Consider the following 20380-nt stretch of genomic DNA (forward strand, 5'->3'; position numbering starts at 1 on the left):
ATTATACTTATACTTTATTACGGTAAAGACTTCTATTGTAAAAAACTGAAAACTTTCTTGTTTTTTTGTTGTTGTTGTTGTTGTTTTTGTTTTTTACAGTGTAGCTCTTACTGTGCTTGTTTGTGTATCTTTTTTGACCAACAGGTGGCGACATACTGTCTGTGTCAAACCTAAAATATATAATTTTATCCATCGTTTCTTTATAATGACATTATAACTGCTCCACATCAGCAGGAATCACACAAAACAGAAAATAATGATTTCTCTTCCAAATTTAATTTAGGTTTTGGGAATCCTAAACATGGTAAATATTGTTTCCATTGAGAGGAGGAGACCAAACAATCCAGGCTGCGTTTGACCACAAACCAAAACTTTGAACCAAACTGTCCAAGATGTCTGTATTTAAACCAATATCCAATAGTCTTTATTTTCCTCACAGGTTTATTTCATACACAAGGAGAATGCCACATTACCACCCTCCACCAGTGGACGTGGGCCTGTTGGAGCTCAGTGGGAGGAGCCTTCAAATGAGGATTAGTGCGTTGTCACCTATGTGTGTATGTGCGTGCGTGTGTTTGGTGTGCGCGCCGCGGGCCAGGTTAAGTAGCCTGGTTACACACACAATACCTCGGAGTGCTGTTATGAAAGAGGGGAAATGATGAAGCTGTGACCAGCAACGACTCGGTGATTTATTCCTAAGAGGACATTACTGTGTGTGTGTGTGTGTGTGTGAGTGTGTGTGTATGGTTAAACCTGCTGATCGACGCCGCTCACAAACTGCTGTGCGCTTTTTTTTTTCTCCTCCACTCTCCACCGTCCAACCAGCGGAGGATCCGTCCGACGGTAAGACAGGAAAAACTCAAAAACGCAACACTTGATGTGTGTTTACAGCCGCGGCATTAACTCACCTGTTAGATTATAACGTGACAGTGATGTTTGTGGCGTTGTTGGAGCATGTGCGTGTGTGCTGTTTTTTTTTCTGTGACAGTTGTCTGTGATTGACATGTGCGGGTGGAGGAAGGGTTGGGTATCTGAGGAGAGGGGGGGGAAACCAGAAGTGTTGACTGGGTTTTCTGGGGGGACTCCCAGTGGCATGACTAGTAGTTTTGCATCCTTATAAAGTTAAAGAAGTGAAATCTGCGTAATGACTTTCATGCTTTGTTTTGCTCACCATAGAAACAAAGTAGACCCACCCAATCTCTAATCATAGTTCACAATTTTGCAACCTCAGCCAATAAACCAGTCACTGCCTAATAACATGTTGTCAAATCTCGCTGGTTTCATAATCTTGCAGTAACTTGCAGTGCTCAAAGCCTTGACATATATGAACAGGATCCCACGTGTTGTTGTTGATAGCTGCTGGCAAAGTTTACAGGAGAAGTTTGAAGAGCTGCTTCACCCTCCAGCTCTCTCTGTCCTTTTTTTTTTTTTTGTCCAAATGAGCTTTGAACTCAGGTGTCTATTGTGATGGAGACAGAATACAGGCGGTGTTGAGTTACCCAGCAAACATCATTAAAGTTTCATGGCTGGCCATCCTGTGTGAGTGCCATTCCTTTACAGGTGTTCTCTTCCACCTGTAAAATCAATGTCGTTCACAATCAGCTGATGTAAGCTGAGCTTCTGTTTTTTTTGGGGGGTCAGACATGAATGACTGAAACTGTTGTTGTTGTTGTTCAGGCCTCTCTGTAGATAAATAGTTAGAAGGTTGTTGTTGTTCAGGCCTCTCTGTAGATAAATAGTTAGAAGATCCTAGAGGTTGTTTTTCCAACTTGTCTGTTTGTAAGGTAACTGAATTTTACAATTATTATTTCGTGTGTTTGTATGCACACATAAAGAGGAATTTCCTAACCTAAAATAACATCAAATAAATGCAAATACTTTGCCATCGAGTACATGTTATTTAATCTGTTTTATGATTTGTGTAGAGTGGGCGGCAGTGGGTTTGAGCCAAGACAAAGTTATCTTTTCTTTTGACACCGATTTAGAAGATATACGACAAATAAATGTTTCCATTGCTCTGTCAGGGATTGCTCCCACGATATAATACAGTGGGTCAAGTCTTATAAGTATTCAAAATGGCATGTATTTCTGTATGAATCCCTTTGCATGAGTTCATGTGCGTGCAAACTTTCTGTTTACAATCCCTCCAACACAAAGTCAATTTACTGTTTTAAAATAATCGTTACTTCCCACCTGAATTCTTTCCATATTTCCATTTCAATCTTTGGTAAAAAACATAGGGAACATTAAAAACATTTGAACTTATAAGGGAACACACTTGAATGAATCAAACTGGACACAAGTATCCCACGGTTGCCATGCTATTATTAATTATTGCTGATTTAGTATAAAAGAGTAAATGTACAAATGCCTTCTATTTGTGCTAACCAGATATGATGACCTTATGGAGCCAGGCGTTTAATAAATTCTTAGCACAAGATCGATTTACATGCAAGCCTGGAAAGTAGTTTTCCAGTTGTCATGGTTGGTATCACGTGACCTGTGTTGATTTTTGGTCGTGGTCCCTTTGACATCCCGCTGCCCACCCCAACAAACAGCCATGTGTTGTCACGTGACTGAAATCCTTATTTAAGTCACATGATAACAACTGATCTCCTCTACTTGTTTTTTTTTTTGGAGTGTTTCTTCTGCAAACGTCTGCATGTCATCATCAAATGTGGCTGGTGTGGTGTCTAAGCTGCTCTTTAAAAATGCTCTTTAAAGCCCGACAAACACTGGGTCGGGCTGGTCTCAGGAGGAGGGATGTAAATATATCAACAGACCGACCACTTAAAAGGTATTTGTCGCTATAAACAATGTGAAATTATGGTGTATGCATGTTTGCAGGGAAGTAACTGAGTGTGATTTTGATGTTTTTAACATAGTTAAACTTATTTGGGACTGTTTTTCTTGAGAAGTCTCTCTGATGCTGTCTAAATTAGTTTGAACTTTGTGGTCCTCGCCACCAGGTCTCTTGATCTCTTTCACTCCAGAGTCTACAGCAAAAATGTAAATCTAAGCAAATTTCTCCACGTTTCGTAACAGCGTCCTAAATATGAGTTGGTTGAACATGACTACTGAAGTTTAGCCTCCATGATTCAAGTGTTCGGGACAGTTTCTGAAGAATGAGAGGAATGTGAGGCTAATCAGTCATCTGTATGATTACTAGTGATCCTCAGAGGGGACTCAGATCTCATATAGTGGGAAGTCTGTTTGGCTAACATGAGTGTTCAGACCTGAAATTAAGATATTCACAGACGGGATCTCTGTTAGCAGCATGCTGGACTGTGAATAATGGTCATACTAATGTGATTTAGATGTATAGGTTCAAGTCACAAGCTTGTATTTTCCTTCCTGTTTGCTGCTTATACTAAACACAAGGTTACGGAGTAAGTAGTGTTTTTAAATTTAGATTTAACTTTTAAAATCACAAGCAGTACAAATGTTAACTAGTGTTTTGTTTTAATTATTGCAAAAAATGACACCAAAGGAACAGCCCACTGAAATGCAAAATAAGTTTTTGCAGTGGAACAGGTTCTGTAGTAACTTACCAGCACCACAAACACAGCCAGCTCAGCTTTGTCTCGTGTTTGGGATTATCTCCAAATTCCCCGCTCCTGTCCCCACACTGACCCTGAGAAGAAAGTCAAGATGAAATGTGCTCACACAAGCCGCCCATAATAGCACCCACCTGTCAATCAAAGCGGCCACGATGTTAATTATGCATAACTTTAAGCCTTAATATAATTTGAACAGATGAGTTATATATAAAATGAAATGACATCTTCAACTGAAATACTGATGTCTAGATATGACCATATGAGTATTGTGAACGATTCAGGTTGGGAATTCATTACATAATGTGTGATAGTCGCCCATTTGTCAGCAAGCATTTGCTACCCTGTGTTCCAGTTTGCTACAGAGAATTACCCTCTATCGCCACTGTAAACTCTCTGTGGTGTCTATTTGGAAAAAGCCTCTCTTGAGATTGTAACTTGAATCCGGTTGAACCACTTCTGTTGTCCAAGAATGAAGTGGAATGAAGTTACAAGTTACGTTTACGGCACCTGTAGTTTGTCCTCTATCATAGGTATTGTGCATGAGGTGTACAAGGTCAGTGCCAGCAACATACAACAAACAATATAGTTATTATAGTTTATTAGTTTGCATGTCTTTTGCTTTGAAAATGTATGAGACTTGAAAGCTAAAGAGAACTTGTTTTCAAGGCGATGAAAAGTTAGTGTTAAAACAGTGAAACTGAACTGAATGAAAACAGGTTCACACGTATCCACACCCAGACAAATATTTGACACAGCTGAGCCCGACAGGCATTTTGGTATGCTCTGTATTTCTACTTTTAAAAACACAAAAGTTATCCGTGTCTCGTAGCTTTTCAAAAGAACTCCCATTTCATATCAAAAACACTCTTTTCATACAGCCGGTTAATTACGTGAGTGCAGCGCCGCAGCTTGCTCTCATCTCCCTGATAAATATCTCTGAACTTCACAGGCACGCCGTATCTTCTGTCCTCCTGCTTCTATTCCGCATGCAAACACAGATCTTTTTTTTTTTATCGGCCAGGGAGACGTGATGCAAACGAGCTACAGAGGAAGTAGCAGGAGCAATAGATAGTGTGTATACCCACACTAAACACATTCTTATCACTGACAGAAGCCTATTGTGGTACGGGGATGGGCTAAAGCGCCATGCCGACATAAAAGTAGGGATGATGTCACCAGCCCACATTGTGCACATACAATGTGGTAATTAAGCCTGCGAGGGTCAGAAAGAAAACATGGTGAAAAAATGTCCTCGGTAACATTCAGGAGGGTCATAATGATATGAAGAGATTAACACATGATGTTTAATATATCACAGAATACAGCCAGTTAGGTTAGCATGGAAAAATCTTAATTAAACCAATAAGATGTCTTAATTAGTGAGCTTTAGAGTACATGCAATGAAAACACAGATTTTTCTATTTATTTGAGTGGGGTACTGCGACTTGGCTGCAGCTGTGCTGGCTAGAAGGGTGTCCAGGCCAAAAAAAGGAGCGACCTGCAGCCAAGAAGTTGAGTCGGATCCAGCTTTTGGAGAAACACAACCCGATGTCACGCTGCGGTCGTCAATCAGGCACTGGGGCAAAACGGGCAAACCCTCCACAGTCAGCGTGAAATGTCTCTGAAACTGAGGTGGATTCACGGACTAAACTCTGAGACTCTACCTGTTGTGTTCTGGCTTTATTTATTTCATGTGTACCCTCCCCCTAACTCTTTGTCTGGCTTGCAATTTATGCTGCAAAATAGACACAAAGAGAGAGAGAGCACTGGTAAAGCCGGTTAATCAGCTAAAGTTATTATCTGTTTCACAGCTATACACATTCAGCACGAATAGATTTGCCACAGGCCTGACCTTGTCTGAATGGTATGAAAACATTGGGTTTGAGTTTCACATAAACCAGTCATAGACCTAATGTGATCTGATATTTATAAAACCAGTAGTTGTCTTATGAATTGGAGCAATATACCTTTATTATTGTCGCTAGAAAACTTTGGTGGCACAGCGCACATGACAACAAACGGCTCACACAGGTTTGATGACCTTGGATATTTAAGTTTGTAAGACTCAAAAGCACCACTCTGAGTCTAAATAAAGCCTCACAGAGTACCTTCGTGGCTGTAGGGATGGGAATTGATTTTTCCGATTCCATTATCGATTCTGCTTAACGATTTGATTCTTTATCGATTCTCTTATCGATTCTCATTTGGGGGAAAAAAAAAAACGGTATGATCAGCATCATATAGAGGAGGTAGTGAACTGGAGCGAGTACTAGTACAGCTGCCAGCCTCTGAGCCAGCCAGACTCTCTCTCTCGTCATGGTCATCTCCATAGTAATCGCAGATGTGGTCATAGCCTGGCTGCCGCTACGTTAAGATTCATCTCCAGTCCGAATCGTGTCAAAAACACGACATTCATTTAAAAATATTGCATGTTGTGTGCGCAAATGTTTCTGCATGTTCGTTGTGTTCACTCCCGACGCTGTTATCTCCACTTTGCAATGATTGCAAGTCGCCCTGTTGCCGTCTGTTTTGGTAAAATGCAGCCAAAATGCATTTGAACTGAGTGGGTGCCATTGTTTACTACTGATTGCACTGCACGTGCCAAACTTGTGTAAGTTACGTTAAGTCGTGCTTACAGGAATCGATAAGAGAATCGTTAGATAAACTGCCAAACGATTCCATGGAATTGAAACACACAGAACCGGTTCTCAACAAGAACCGGTTCTCAATTCCCGTCCCTATGTGTCTGTAGATGCTATTAGGTTAAATCTGACTTTTTAGTCATTTATTTTAGGTTAAAATAACTAAATAAGTTTAAATGAAAAGAAATTTTCTACAAGAATAATATCCTTGGCACCAGACCATTTAGGGAAATAAAGTTTACAGAAAAAAATAAAATAAAACGTGAAATTTTGGCATTTAAAAGATCCTGTCAGAACATTAGAAAAAACATATGAGTTATCTTCTGTGGTAATTCAGTGTTGCATCTTCCTTTGTGGGCGGTGAGGAAAACATACACCTACAATATACACACATTGCCTACACACATGCAGGTGAAGGATGACCTCACGCTTTGCCAATGTCAGCGACAGGAAGCAGGATACTGTCTCATCTGTCCTTGTCTCGAGTGAAAAGCCTTTTCTAAATCTTATCTCTCCACTGTTGGCTGAACTCTCTTTCAAGAGCGTTGCAGCAATGTGAATGTTGGCAGCATGTTTGATCTTAACAATGGAGTATAAGGGCTCTTGTATCCTCTTGTTGGTCTTTGTAAGCCTTTATCTACTTCATTTATACAGCTCAGTGTGTGTTTGAACATGTTAATGAATCTCTTCTGGTGATCACTGAGTAATTTGGGAAGAACGGCCTGTTTTTTGAAACCAGTTCCAGGTTGAATACAACCAGCCAACACCCTGTTAGCCTTCATGTGCATGTGAAAATCCATAGACATGCAGCATGGATCTGCTTACATAACCACAGACTTACCACGTAAGCTTATTCAGCACCTGTTGGGCTTGTGTTGTTTAGAGACTAAAACAAGTTTTTTCAGTATACTTCATGTGGAGAATTATCATTTTTTGCACAACCTGCTTTTTATAATGTCAACATTTCAAAACTGTCAACAAGTTTATCTTCCACCCAGCTCTCAAACACAAATGCTGTCCAAGGTAAACCAATCTTTTGAGAAAAACTTCAGGATTAGGAGTTCATATATTGGCTGAGGAAATTATCCCACTTGTGAGACTAAATAAAACATTTAAATGTTAATGTATTGTCTTAGCTTAGTTTTAATCCTATTTAAAAGTCTTTTTATATTGCCTTGTGTTTCTTTACTTAGTGCATTTTATGGCTTATGTAAACTTATTAAAGCACTTTGAATTGAAAGGTGCTATACAAATAAACTTCCCTTTAAAAGATCCATAGTTTTCATAGGACAGTGATGTAAAAGCCACAGCAGGAAAAACAATATCCAGATTTACTGTATGCTGTGATATAATATTGACAATATATTGTCCTAGTTACAATGTTTCTGTTATTGAGACGATTTACAACTTTTATTAATGACTTAACTTTAAGCCTTAATATAATTTTAACAGTGAATTGTATAAACCTCAGCATAGTTCTCATAGACAAGGAAATTAGCTACAGAGACCAAAACAGTTTTTTGTACCAGCCTGTAAACATGTTAATTTCTGCTGTGATATTTTAACATGGGGGCTTATGAAGGTGAACTTGCTCTGAGCCAATTGCAAGTGGTTGTTCGAGGGCTGTTTTTGGCACTTCCCCATTGGCGTCATTTCACAGCCACAGGGGTTTGCTTCTTGGTTCAATCTAAATCTGCCTCTCCTAAAGATAAATGGTCCAACACCGTCATCACTGCCCCCTGGCTGAAGGGAATAATAGAGACACAGATAAGAAAATGAATGGCCTTTGCCTTCCTTGCTGTGTTGTTGATTGGATGAGGATGGTGAAGACTATAAATTGTGTGACCAGGCACTATCTGGCCCCTTCAATGGCTTCACCTGAGAGCCCTAAATATTTCAACAGCTGCTATCACTTTAATGGGCCTGTCTCTTACTGGATTGCAATGGCCGCCACCTGGCCCGCTGTAAATTTCTCCTCCTGTGAGTGCCACCTTCAGCAGAGAGAAAACTGTCTGTAATGTTCGTTCAGGAGAAATCAAACTGATACTAGACTGTAACCTCCAGCAGGCAGCAGAGGAGTCTTCAAAGACCATAGACAAAAACCAAGGTTATAAAATAATTTAGAGGGTAGATCATATCTACGCTGAGTCTCTGGGTTTAAGGTTTAAACTCCTGTTTAGCAAGAAAGATGATCTTTATTCTCAGCGAAGGGTGTGTCTTTGCCTCGAAGCTATTTGCCCAGACTACGCCTGTGTGCGTGAAAACCTCTGGGAGAAAAAAATGACAAAACCTCCCAGAGGTGAGCATTTCTCTTTCATATTCGCACAACTCCTTTCAGCCTGGGGCTTTATTTTTTTTTTATATCTTATTCCTGCAAAGCCTAGTTTGAAACACAGCTGACAGTGTTTACCTTGGAAGGGAGGAGGCGAAAAAGCCTGTTGCTCTTTATGCTCTTGTGAAACCATTCCCATTAAATAGGATGGGGAAATTACTTGTTTCCAGCTGCATCTGCAAGGTGATAATAGTTAAACTGTTTGCAGCTGCCAATGCAGAGAAAAAAAACAACTGTTTGTAACAACTCCTGGCTTTTTTCTAATTCCTTCTTCATAAGCCCGAGCCAAACACTTCTTCTGCAGTTACGTGGAGGAGATGATTTGAGCCCCTAAACGCTGCCAACGAGCGCCGTTATTAGAAAGCACACTCTGCTGCAAGTGTAAAGGAACCAGGCGGTGCTTTGAGTGATGATGCATCGTGTCTGGTTATTTGGGGAAATCAATTTGGCTTTTGTCTTATCGTTATTTCATTTGACTGAGTCGAGGTTTTATATTATCTGTGCACTGTCAATCACTAAAGAGCCACAACAGGAAGAACATTTGTCTTATTTTGCCCATATCAGCGTGTGCAGACGAAATATTAGATCCACGTCTCAGTATATCACAAAACAGCCTCCACAGAGACTATAAAGTTTAATCAAAACCTCTTTTTTCAACACAGAATAAACATTATGATGGTAGGATTTATTGCAGGACTGTCGTATTGTCCATTAGTTAAAGATTGATTTACGTAATGATAACAGTAATGGCAGCTTAAGGGGCTGTTCGCCTGGCATTTGACTGACATCAAATGATAAATCAAAGAGTGAATTATTAAGATGTGTATTAAAGCTCATTGTTCAGTTAAATAATAGAGCAACGATAACTGTGTCGTAGTGTTTCCTGATTTGAGTCAGTCACTGTCAGATGAAAGATGCTGAAACAGGTTTCGTGGTTTGAACCCCCAGCCGGCTGGGGCCTTTCTGGCTCAGGAGGAGTTGGAGCATATTGTCCACTAATGAGGTGCTTGGCGGTTGGATCCCTCGGCTCCTCCAGACTGCTTGTCGAAGTGTCCTTGGGCAAGATACTGGACCCCAAATTGCTCCCGAAGGCTGTGCCATCGGTTTGTGAATGCGTACGAATGGTTAGCTCCCAAAAACTGATGAGCAGTTGGCACCTTGCATGGCAGCCAATGCCATCAAAATGAATATGTGTGTGAATGAAATTCACGCTTTGAGCAGTTGGAAGACTAGAATGGCGGTATGTTAAGTACAGTCCATGTCTGTCTGTGTCTGCGTGGGTTCTCTCCAGGTACTCCAGCTTCCTCCCACAGTCCAAAGATGCACTTCATAGGTTAATGGGTGACTCTAAATTGGTCGTAGGTGCCCTGTAATGAGCTGGCGACTTGTCCAGGGTGTACCCTGCCTCTGAACCCTAAGTCAGCAGTTACAGAAAATAAGTGGATATTGTTTGTGACATTTGGATAGTAGTTACTCAATCAACATCTTATCAACCTTGTGTGTACAAGCTGCTGTGATGAGTGAAGTTCTCAGTGTGGGATCATTGAAGTCTATCCTAACTGTATTGTAAGCAATAGAGAATCTAGAGTCTGTGTGTGAATGGGTGCAGCTCACATGCGTCTGCACTGAGAGCTGGATTTTGTCTGCGCTGTTGGTCGTGTCTCTGACTGTGGAGAAGTGTACACAACAAATATGTGTAATTATCAAAATTGCCATAATGGGATAATTGGAAAAGACCTAATCAGGAGTGGCTTGTGTAGCAATGTAAGTGCTACGCCGACAGTTTGAGACTGTAAACAGACAAGAACTCACAGATTGACTCTGAGTCTGTCACACACAAAAGATTTATTTTTAACAACCTATATTTTGGCTCTGCTTGTCCCACTTCTGGCTCTACTGTATTTCAGGTTATTTTGAGCAACTAGAGCAGGGTCTTCTGGGTGACTGTGGGCTCTCCCCTCTGTGTGACAACATGACAGCAGGTACTGTAAACGAGAGCACGATGTAGGTCATGACTTTCATTAAACGGCCTTCACTAGATTTGTTTATTCTGAAATAAGAAAGTGTCGCTCTTTGTTGTGTGTGCTGGATGGATAACTGCATATTTCAGACCTTCAGTAGATTGTTTGTCAGATTATAAGATGCTGGGGCTCAGCTGTGGTATGTCGAGTTGGTAAATCCAAGTCTTAACCTATTTGTCTCCCACTTCAAAACATCAATTTACTCTAACCGAATGGAGCGTGTTTGAGAGGAGTTGCTGCCAGTGTGTTGTTTTCTTAGATGAGCTAATATTGTTGTCTGTTGCACAACTGGGGAAAAAACGACAAAGAGCTTGAGGAACAAAAAAGAGCAGCAGAAAAACAACTTGAGAGGTAAAGTAAGGCAAACAGGTGACAGCAGCTTGACGGAAGATAAGTTGCACTCCTGCAAACTTGCTGATGGTCAGAGCAATTAAAAAAACGTGTCCTGTTGCAGTGTAGTGCTCTAAAATCTAAATCTATTCAGCCTTTCTGCACCTGCATGTCAGAAAATAGACGGTAGATAATAATTCTCTAGTTATTTGCTGTTAATATGTTACTAATTATAACTAATGTAAATTCAGTATGGTAATGTCTGTGGCTGTTTGTACTACTGTACAAGTGAAAAAGACACATTTTTCTTAGTTAACTCAAACATGTCTTTGGTATTTCTTTACTGCACTTTATTCTTCTTTCATCTATTTTATGTGAAAGGTATAACAGAGTCCTTAGTAACATTTGTCTTATGTAAAATCTTTAACTATCCATTATCAGTTTCATTGCTGACATAGGCGGTACGATTACACAGGCCCATTATCACTCCCGTTATAAAAAGATTAAAATATGGCAACCATTCAGTCGGCTTTGGCAGCTTGGCAACCGTCTCTAAAGCCTGCTGTCAGGCCTAAATGGGGAAAATGAAGTTATGTTGATAGAGCGGGTCAGCCTTAAATCACAAGGTTGGAGGTTTCTGAGCTCCTCCTGTATGTATGGAAAAAAATAAAGTGTCGACTTACATTAAATATAATATCATTTATGTACACCTCCATGGGTGGCTTCTATGCTGTGCTGCTATGGGGATTGCATAATGTGAGTCCATAGAAAGGCAGAAACCTGAAAATGAGTGTTTGATGACTCGTCTTTAGCACACTCACCCACACACATCTCCATCTGTTTCCCTCTCACTCTCTCTCTCTCTCTCTGTTTACACGACATCACGCTTTTATGAAAGATCGCATGTTTTCCACAAAACCCACATTTTTAAACTCTTACAGGCCGAAACATCAAGAAGCAGAAGTTGGAGAGAGTTTATGCGGTCACTGTGTTGTATGGCTGCTGCATCACATGATACTATTCCCACGATGGTGGCTCGGTGCGAGTGCCGGAGAGGGCATGTTGTAATATTGGTGAGAAGTGGGGCCTCTCGCTGTTAATGCCGTTTACAGCACAACACTAATTGAAAGGGACAATAGTGTTATTCTCAAGCGGCAACCTCTGTGACTGTGAAGTGAAGCCAGTGTAGGAGCCAAAAAACTGCAGTTCCTCAAACGTCCACTTGAGGCTGGCTACAGAATAAGTCAGTCTCCATAAGTCCCCATGTTAAAATGCCTAACTTCACAGCATAAATAAACATGTGGCTTAAAATTACACATAATTAAGAGCGTGGATGATGTGATAGTTGGGTGGGTGCTGTTACAGGGGGTTTGTTTGAGCACCCAGGTGTCATTCAGACCGCTGTTTTTTGTACCAGGTTGTAAACATGTTTATTTTCTGCTGTGTTTTAACATGGGGACTTATGGAGACTGACTTGTTTTGTAGCCAGCTTCAAGTGGACATTTGTGGAACTGCAGTTTTTGGCACTTCCGCATTAGCTTCACTTCACAACCACGGAGGTTGGCGCTTGGTCTTCGCTGATTTTTAGATTAGCCAGGAGGCCGAAAAGGCAGGACTACAAACATGGCGGTGGCCAGCAGTACAGATTTTGAGCTTCAAAACAGTCACGGACGTCACGGATACACTTTCCATTCTTTATGCTGTCATTGATTATTCTCAATGTGATATTCATATTTTCTGGGTATATTCCATACTTTTCATGAATGTGACGTGTGTTTTCATTTTCCTCATACCTCCTCCCTTTCTTTAGACTTTCTCTCACTCTGTTTTTCCTTTTTTTTTTTTTTTTTTTTTTTTTTTTCTTTTTGGACCTCCCACTTTTCCCTCCCTTGCTCCCTCCTGGTAACCTCCTCCTCTCCATCTCCATCCAAGTAGCGTTTCAGAGCAGCTTACTCATGTCCAGTCACTTCCCACCACGCCTGGCCTCTCACACGGACACTCACTTCCCGCTCGTCTCTTTGACATATGGTCATCTCTCTTTTTTTTCAGGACAAGAATGAGGTCCTTGTCTTCGATCCGCCCTTGCTAAAGATGGTTCAGCGAAGGTAAGACCACACTTTTCCCCCCTCTCTCTATAATGTGACACACTCTCCATGCTGCTTTTGCATTCCTGCTCAAGAATCCGACCCGGCACTCTCCTCCTTAACTGAAAGCAGATGGTGAAAGTTTGACTGTGTGTCTTGTTATGCCTAAACTCTGTGGTTGGTACGGATGTTTCTGTGGTACTGGGGCAAAGTGGATTCAAAAGAACAGGAGGGTGAGCTGTGATTGGTTGAGAGGCACATTTAGGGGCAGGAGCTACCGGCTCTAATTTGGTATTGTGGCATGCAGCTGCTGCATGTTTTACAGTTGATCCCCTGTGGTGACAGAGTCCATATGATCCTGTGTTGTGTAGTGTGAGTCTTTAACTTTGTACAGATGCTCCCCTGAGGATGATCCCCTGATTTTTTTCCCTCTAGCGCCACCATTTGGCTTATGTTGCTATAAAATAACGTGCTTACATCTATGGTGTGTAGAGGAGGAAGCCTTCTGGCTGTTCTTCAGATAAAAGTTCTCATTTATTTAGGTAAATATCTCAACATCTTCTAGATATATTTGCACAAAAATGTGTGCTTGTTCCCAGATGATGGATCCTAATAACTGTTCTTGGCTAATATGTGAAAAAATTGTGACCTTCTCATCAGTCTCAGCTGTATTTAGTGCTAAATAGGGAGATCCTTAGAAGGTTACTGTGATTCTCATCTACTGTACATGTGACCTCATTTCCAATTGTAATAATATAAACATTGTGGCGACATATCAGTGTCTGCAGAGGAAACATGGGTTGATACGGCCCATCCTAATATCCTTCCTCTTGGAGTGGAGGCATGTAGCTGGAAACATGGCACAGCGCAGCATAGAACTGGATTTATCCTCAATGTTTTTTTTTAAAAAAAAGCAATACTACTCGCTGCTGTCAAAGAAAACTTCTGTCTTGTTTAGCATCAGTGTTTCCAGTGATGTCCTCCCCAAGGAAAACAACAAATGAGTTCCTTTCTGGGGGGGAAAAAGTAGGCATCTTCCAAATTTCCACACTGCCAATGTGAGTGTTGGAACTGATCTACAAAGCTGCCCTCAGGCTATTTTCAACTAAAATAATATATAAATATATTTCATACAAACAACCAGTGTGAGCAACACAGACGACTGCCTTCCAGAAATGAAAACACACATAACCACATACGAAATGATCACGTCTGATCTACAAAACTAGCAATCTTCTTTAGTTACCCATAACTTTGCACATACAGCAAGAGTTGTTCATACCCAACTGCTGTTTGCCTTCTGATGCAAGAAAGATGTTTCTGTAATGAGAGTGATGTCAGGGGGCCTGCAGGAATCTACACTGGGCGTCTGAGGTATTCCAAAAGTTATTTGACAGCTCAGTCTGAAATCCAGAGTGCAGCAGGGAAATCTCTGAGCCAAAGAAAGTCCAGCAAGATGTGTGTCTCTCTCTCTCCTACTGAGTCATTTGACTTTGCCTGTTATTGTTCTCTTTCCTGCATGCCTGTCATAGTTGCAGTCTAGCCATGCGGAGGGAGAGAAATGCACTGCACTCAACCAGTCATATCATTGCATCTGTGCTAACTATTTGTGTCTCCATGTATGATGATGTCGCCCTATGTTTTTTATTTTCCTGCATCCCCAGGTCCCCTGTGATTATGCTTCCTCCCGTGGTTATGGTTGCACCCAGTAAGCAGTCAGGAATGTCTTCCTTCTCCTGCCTATGACATGGTTTAACCCACATATGATCCGGTCGCCATGATGGCCTCCATGGTTGCCAATGGAAATCGAGATGGGCAGTCTCTGGTGTTGAAAGGGGTGGATCCAGAGACCTGCATGATTGTGTTCAAGAACCACTGGGCTCAGGTAAACGCCAGCACTTAAATCAAGATTCACGCAGATTAAAGGAGTAGTTGACAGTAACTGTTTATCCTCAATCAGGGTCACGGTGGGGCTACTTAGGGCGAGAGGTGGGGTACACCCTGGTACTATCGAGTATATAGCTGGGAGGTGATTAGTTTAGCATAGCCTCAGGTGTGTTTCCCAACATCTCTTAGGAAAGCAAAGGAAACTTCTTCGTCAGACTCAGATTCAGAAGCTGTGTACATGAAATAAACAAAGCCAGAACACAACAGGTAGAGTATCAGAGTTTAGTCCATGAATCCACCTGGATAGTCTCAGTTTCAGAGACATTTCAAGCTGACTGTGCCTTTTTAACTATGAATGGAGTTAGCTGCTTTCAGTCTTTATGTTAAGCCAAACTAATGGCCTCCATCCTCATACGTAATGCACCGTTACCTTTTTAATTTTTGAACAAAACTAGGCTGAATTATTCCTTTTTTTTAAAAGAGTTCCAGAATTCCTCAAATGCTTCCTCCTCCTGAGTCTCAGCTCAACTTCAAAAACTAAAAATAGATGTTCCCAACTTAGCAGGGCTGTCTCGCAACCTCTTGGCACAGACTGCTCACGTCTGAATAAAACTAAACAGTGATTTTCCTGAAGAGTTGTGGCTATCTAGTATTTCACTATAAACAGCAAAGACCATAGAGAGGTCTTGAATGAGCACAATAATCTTACCCCTCGGATTTCCTAACCCAAATAACTAAATTAACAAATGCAAGAAGTGCCAAGGTTATTCTACCTCTACCTCCTTGACAGCAGACTAAGCTGCAGTGCAGTGACGGCCGGTGGAATATTGGCAGTGTGAAGCCGACTGTCTCAGAGTCTTTGGCTCTGTGCGGCAGCATGTGTCCCTGTTCACCCCTGTGGGTCCTGGCAGCCTGCGAGACCTATTCCTCCCACACTGAGATGAAAACATTATCCACTCCGACAAAAGTCTGACACAGGCCAGGCACTGAGGGGATTTAGGAGTGTGCTGGTAGCTTAAGTGTCAGCTGTTTTTATGTCCACATTGTGGAGGTCTGACCCTTTTGAGGAGGCTCTGTGGTGCTAAATTAGCTGAATTCCTCTGTGTTTTTTATTAAATCTGCCACCAGATAAGCTTCTAGGGGATTAGTTGTGTTATTTGGTCAGAAGCTGTGTGGCTTAATGCAGATGTAAGCGTTAAGTGAAGTTCAACATCACGTAGAAATTTGTATTTTTGTGATTTTAGCACCCCGAGTTTCAAAGTGCAGTACCACTTTTTGTAAATATGGACAGTTGCACACGTGTATTTGTTATGATTATATTATCTGTGATCAAAAACTAGCGAGTGGACACCTTTTGCTGTCAGCCGTCAACCCATCAAGCAAGTGCAACAACACAAGAATCTAATATTACTTACTAGCCTAACAGCAGGAAGCCCAGCTCAGCGTCTTTCACCTTTTTAATTTCATGAAGCTCTCACCAAAAACTAAAAGTCAGTCTCAGATTTGCTCTTTCTCGATCACTCGCTTTTTCCATCACCGTCCCTGGGCCTGAAAACTTCCTTGCTTATTGGCCCAAAACACCTGTGGTACAAACACTCACACTCCCCAGTGGTCTAAGCTCACAGTTTGAGCAGCCAGCTAACAAACTGAGATAACATTAGCTAACAGCAGCTACAGTTTGCGGCTGTTTACTTCTCTGTAAGTCACCAAGAGTTAAGGCTCAGCTGCTGTTTGTCTGCTGAAGGAGGAAAGCTTTTCTGGGCTCATCTGAGTTAAAAATGAGCATTATTTCGATATCACCAACTTGTTAAACATATTTGACAACTTATGGTCAACTTACAAAAGTGTGATGTGGAAACATGAAACCTTCAGTACACAAACACTGAGAACGAACCAAGGATGAACTTTTCAGTGACATAGGAGACATCTTGTGTCCAGCAGTTAAACTTTTGAAGTGGAAAAACATATGCATATTCATAGATTCTGGACATTTTACTGAAGGAGAAAGAGCTTTTAGTTAGGATTTTAAGAACATTTTTACAAGGTCATTAAACTTTTTAGTGGGAAAAAACCCCCCATCCTGGATCAGACATTATTTATTATTGCAGAGAATGTCTTAAAAACATGTCTGGAGGGCAACTTTAATAGTTTATTTCTGTTTCCTGATGTATATTATGTCCTCTGGTGTGAATTTATTCGATTACATCAGTTTAATAAATTGAGCTTGACATTTCAGTACTGACCTTAGAAACAGCAGTTTGACTGTGTCTGCTTATTTAGTGCCTTGTTGAATTAGTTTGATAAGTTTTGGGAATAAATCATTTACTCTAATGACTCTCTTAATTATGTTGGATGTACGTGTCTGTAAGTGTGAGTGGTGAATTCATGTGCACGTACTGTGTTGTTGTGAGCTTAAGTTTAGCAGGATTGACGGTCCAGTCCACACCTGACAGCCGTGGCACTGAACATGATGGCAGGCTGATCATTGTTTTGCCAGATCACAGCTTGTAGTTTGTTTTTGGCACATTCATAAAGTCATGTTTGATAAAGGACATCTCTCTCATATTCACATATTTCTTCACTTCTTGAATTGAATACAGGTTGTTGTTTTGTTTTATAGGCTCTCATCACTCACTCTACATATCAGTATCCACATGGCAAGTTTGTCACAATCTGTCTGCTTGATTTATTTTATTTTCAAATAAGTTGTAATGAAAAATACGACAGACTCCCGGCTTCCTTCCGACCGAACAGAAATAAAATGAGAACTCCCTGTTCCAGATTAAAGCTTGTTCTGCTTTAAGGCAAACTGGCAGCACAATTTCACTCCCGCAGAGTCGCATTTCCATGCTTAGTTAATCTGTAGCCCGATAAGAGCGCTCTTGACTTTGGTTTCAGTTCGGAAAACCTTGAAATCTGAGCAACATGTTGTAAGTAATATTGGCCTTGTCCCTCTGTTAGAAGCTCTGCCTGCTTCTTTGGCAGATTATGTTCATTTGCTGCGTCTTATCTGCTGCTTTCCAGGCCTCACAGAGCTCATTGTGTTTGTTGTGACGGGCAGAGTGATCTGTCAGCTGCCGTGGATGCCAACAATCTTTAACTATAGATGAAGTGAAGTATGGCCAGTTTGTTCCTCGTTGCTCTGGATCTTCAGAGTTACTGACTCGTTCCACTCGTGGCTAAAGCCAACGTTTTATGAATGCGCTTCTGTGTAGTGTTGTTCATGTGGAAACACTCCCATCCAGTGTACAATTAAGAGCATCCTCCACTTTAGTTTTCTGGTATCAAACCAAACAAACAAACAAAAAAAAAAAAAGTAGAAGTCAGAGGCGTTTCAGTTACAGTGTCTTTGTCACCGTTGCCGTCCCTCAGGTGAAGTTGCGTTCTGCTGGTGACAACATTTCCCTTTCTCGGTGTCTGTAAACTAAAAATAAAAGCACAGATGTTAAGTATGTATACTCTTTGCAATGTTAACACCTTGAAATTGGCACTTCAGAGCCTGAATCTGACACCGCATATGTCATCTTGTATTAATAATGTATAAGATATGCATCAAAACACCCATCTAGCCCTGAACTTTACAAGCTGACTAATCATAAAACTCCCAGAAGTTTTAAAGAAAAGACACTGGCGTCAGCAACTTTGGCACCAATGTATTGTTAAAACGTCTTAAAGAAATTTGTAGCACTCCCTAATTATTTACTTTTCTGAGTAAAGTTAAGTTTTTTTATTTAATTTCATGAGCTGTCAAGGCCCTCTCAGCTCTGTTTATCAGTGTAATGGCTTAGGTTAAAAAACATGACATGTAATCATCATTATTTTTCAGACAGAATTAATCTGAGCTTTTACTGTAGTCTGTATTTTGTAATCTTTTACTAAGGGAAAGTTTCACTGAGAGCAGTGCACTCTTTTTCAGCACGGCCCTGCTCAAATCTGCCCTGTCTCATCTGTTGGCATAGCTTTAGCAGCTCAAGTGGACGTTAAGAGCATTCTTCACAAGCTTCACCTGATACTTTACTTTGGTGCAGGGGTGTCAAACTCAGTCACAGAGAGGGCCAAAACTGAAAACTGTGACTATGCCGAGGGCCAAACAGGGTTTATTAAACAGGATATTGGATAAAGTGCAAACATATTCGTTGGCTACATTCTTTTCGTATGAACATGTGCTTGAGCCAGATGTTTGGCACCTTTTTTTTAGCTGCTAGTTCATCAACGTTTGAGGTTAGTTTCTGTGCTGTGGAAACCCTTAAGATGGAGCGAAGGTGTGCATCAGTGAGACGACTCCTTTTGTGGAGTTTTTTGTTCATCTTCTTTACAGTAAAAAGATTCTCACACCGGTATGAGCTTCCAAACATGCAGAGCGTTTGAGCAGCATGTAGGCGGAGTTGAGGCATCGTTTCAGTTCACCCACAGAGTCTGACTTTAACTTCAGTGTGTCATTACACCTCGCTGCATCTGAGTCTCTCACAGACGCAGCTCAGCTTGGAAAGCCTTCACTGCAGCACGCATGTCTGGAATGAAGCTGGAGGTTTAGCGCAGTGAGATGCTTTGTGATGTCGCACAAAAAAGGCCCGCTCGCATCGAGGCTTTTTGTCCCGGGGCTCTTTTTTTGTCTTTCCAGCTGCTCAGATTTCCTCATGCAACTCTAAAAATCTATTAAAGCACTTTCCCTTGACTTATTTAAATGTAATTAAAAGTGACGAACGTCATTGACCTCTGATGAATGTGCTATAGATTGGGGAGAAAGTGCAGCTGGGCTTGCAAGTCTTGGCATGCTCGCTGTTGCTGCAGATTCTGGGACTTGTAAAATCAGCAGTGTGCGTCTTTATATACCGGCGGGCCAGTTATGATAGACATATGATATTTTCTCGCAGGCCGGGGCTTGAGTTTGACATATGTGCTTTAGTATATTACTCCAGTTGGACTCTGGCAATCTGATTCTGCCTTCAGATCAACATCATAGCTTCTCCATCTTATTTACCGTCCAACCAGCCTCTTGCGACTCACCCGACTGATTGGCCCATCATTCATATTCAGTTTGTAGAGATTAAAAATGAAAGCTCGGACCTCTTTTGTTGTTGATCCAGCCTGAGCTTGGTTTGCATTTTCAGATCTTTTTTCTGTCCGACCATGTTCTGACAATACAGATACAGCCATTCTATCAACTGACCTGTCAGCACTGTCGGACTATACCAAACAGCAATAAAAATGCTTACCAGCAGCTGCTTTGCATAGTTTAATAAACCATAGCCTTGTCTGATACCGACCTTGATAGTATCCCACAACCACAGTCTGACTCCTCCATGTGTCCACTTAGTAAAATCCTCAAGTGATTCTCAAACCTGGCCTCTTCCTGTCACTACAGTCATAACCAGGGAGCCTGAACTGGACTGATCCCCGTGCCTTTGGCCACTGGGCCAGGCCCCATCAGGCTCAGACAGGGATTACAAACTGTGTTCTCTTGTTTCCATCAGTTATTGTCATGGCAGCAGTGGCCGGCTCGGGGACAAGGGCTCCATTATTG

At 41.3% G+C, this 20380-nt stretch overlaps 1 protein-coding gene across 1 annotated transcript in view; it reads left to right on the plus strand.

Annotated features, from left to right (window-relative positions):
• The first annotated feature begins 525 nt into the window (after positions 1-525).
• The window catches only part of fhip1aa (FHF complex subunit HOOK interacting protein 1Aa), a 33115-nt gene continuing 13260 nt past the window's right edge, over positions 526-20380 (plus strand). The window contains exons 1-3 of the mRNA XM_019271778.2: positions 526-843; positions 12935-12990; positions 14634-14854. Of these exons, the coding sequence (XP_019127323.2) occupies positions 14747-14854 (108 nt within the window). The 5' untranslated portion in view covers positions 526-843; positions 12935-12990; positions 14634-14746. The remainder of the gene's footprint in view (positions 844-12934; positions 12991-14633; positions 14855-20380) is intronic.

Source organism: Larimichthys crocea, chromosome X (genome assembly GCF_000972845.2).
Source record: "Larimichthys crocea isolate SSNF chromosome X, L_crocea_2.0, whole genome shotgun sequence".
Classification (NCBI taxonomy): domain Eukaryota; kingdom Metazoa; phylum Chordata; class Actinopteri; family Sciaenidae; genus Larimichthys; species Larimichthys crocea.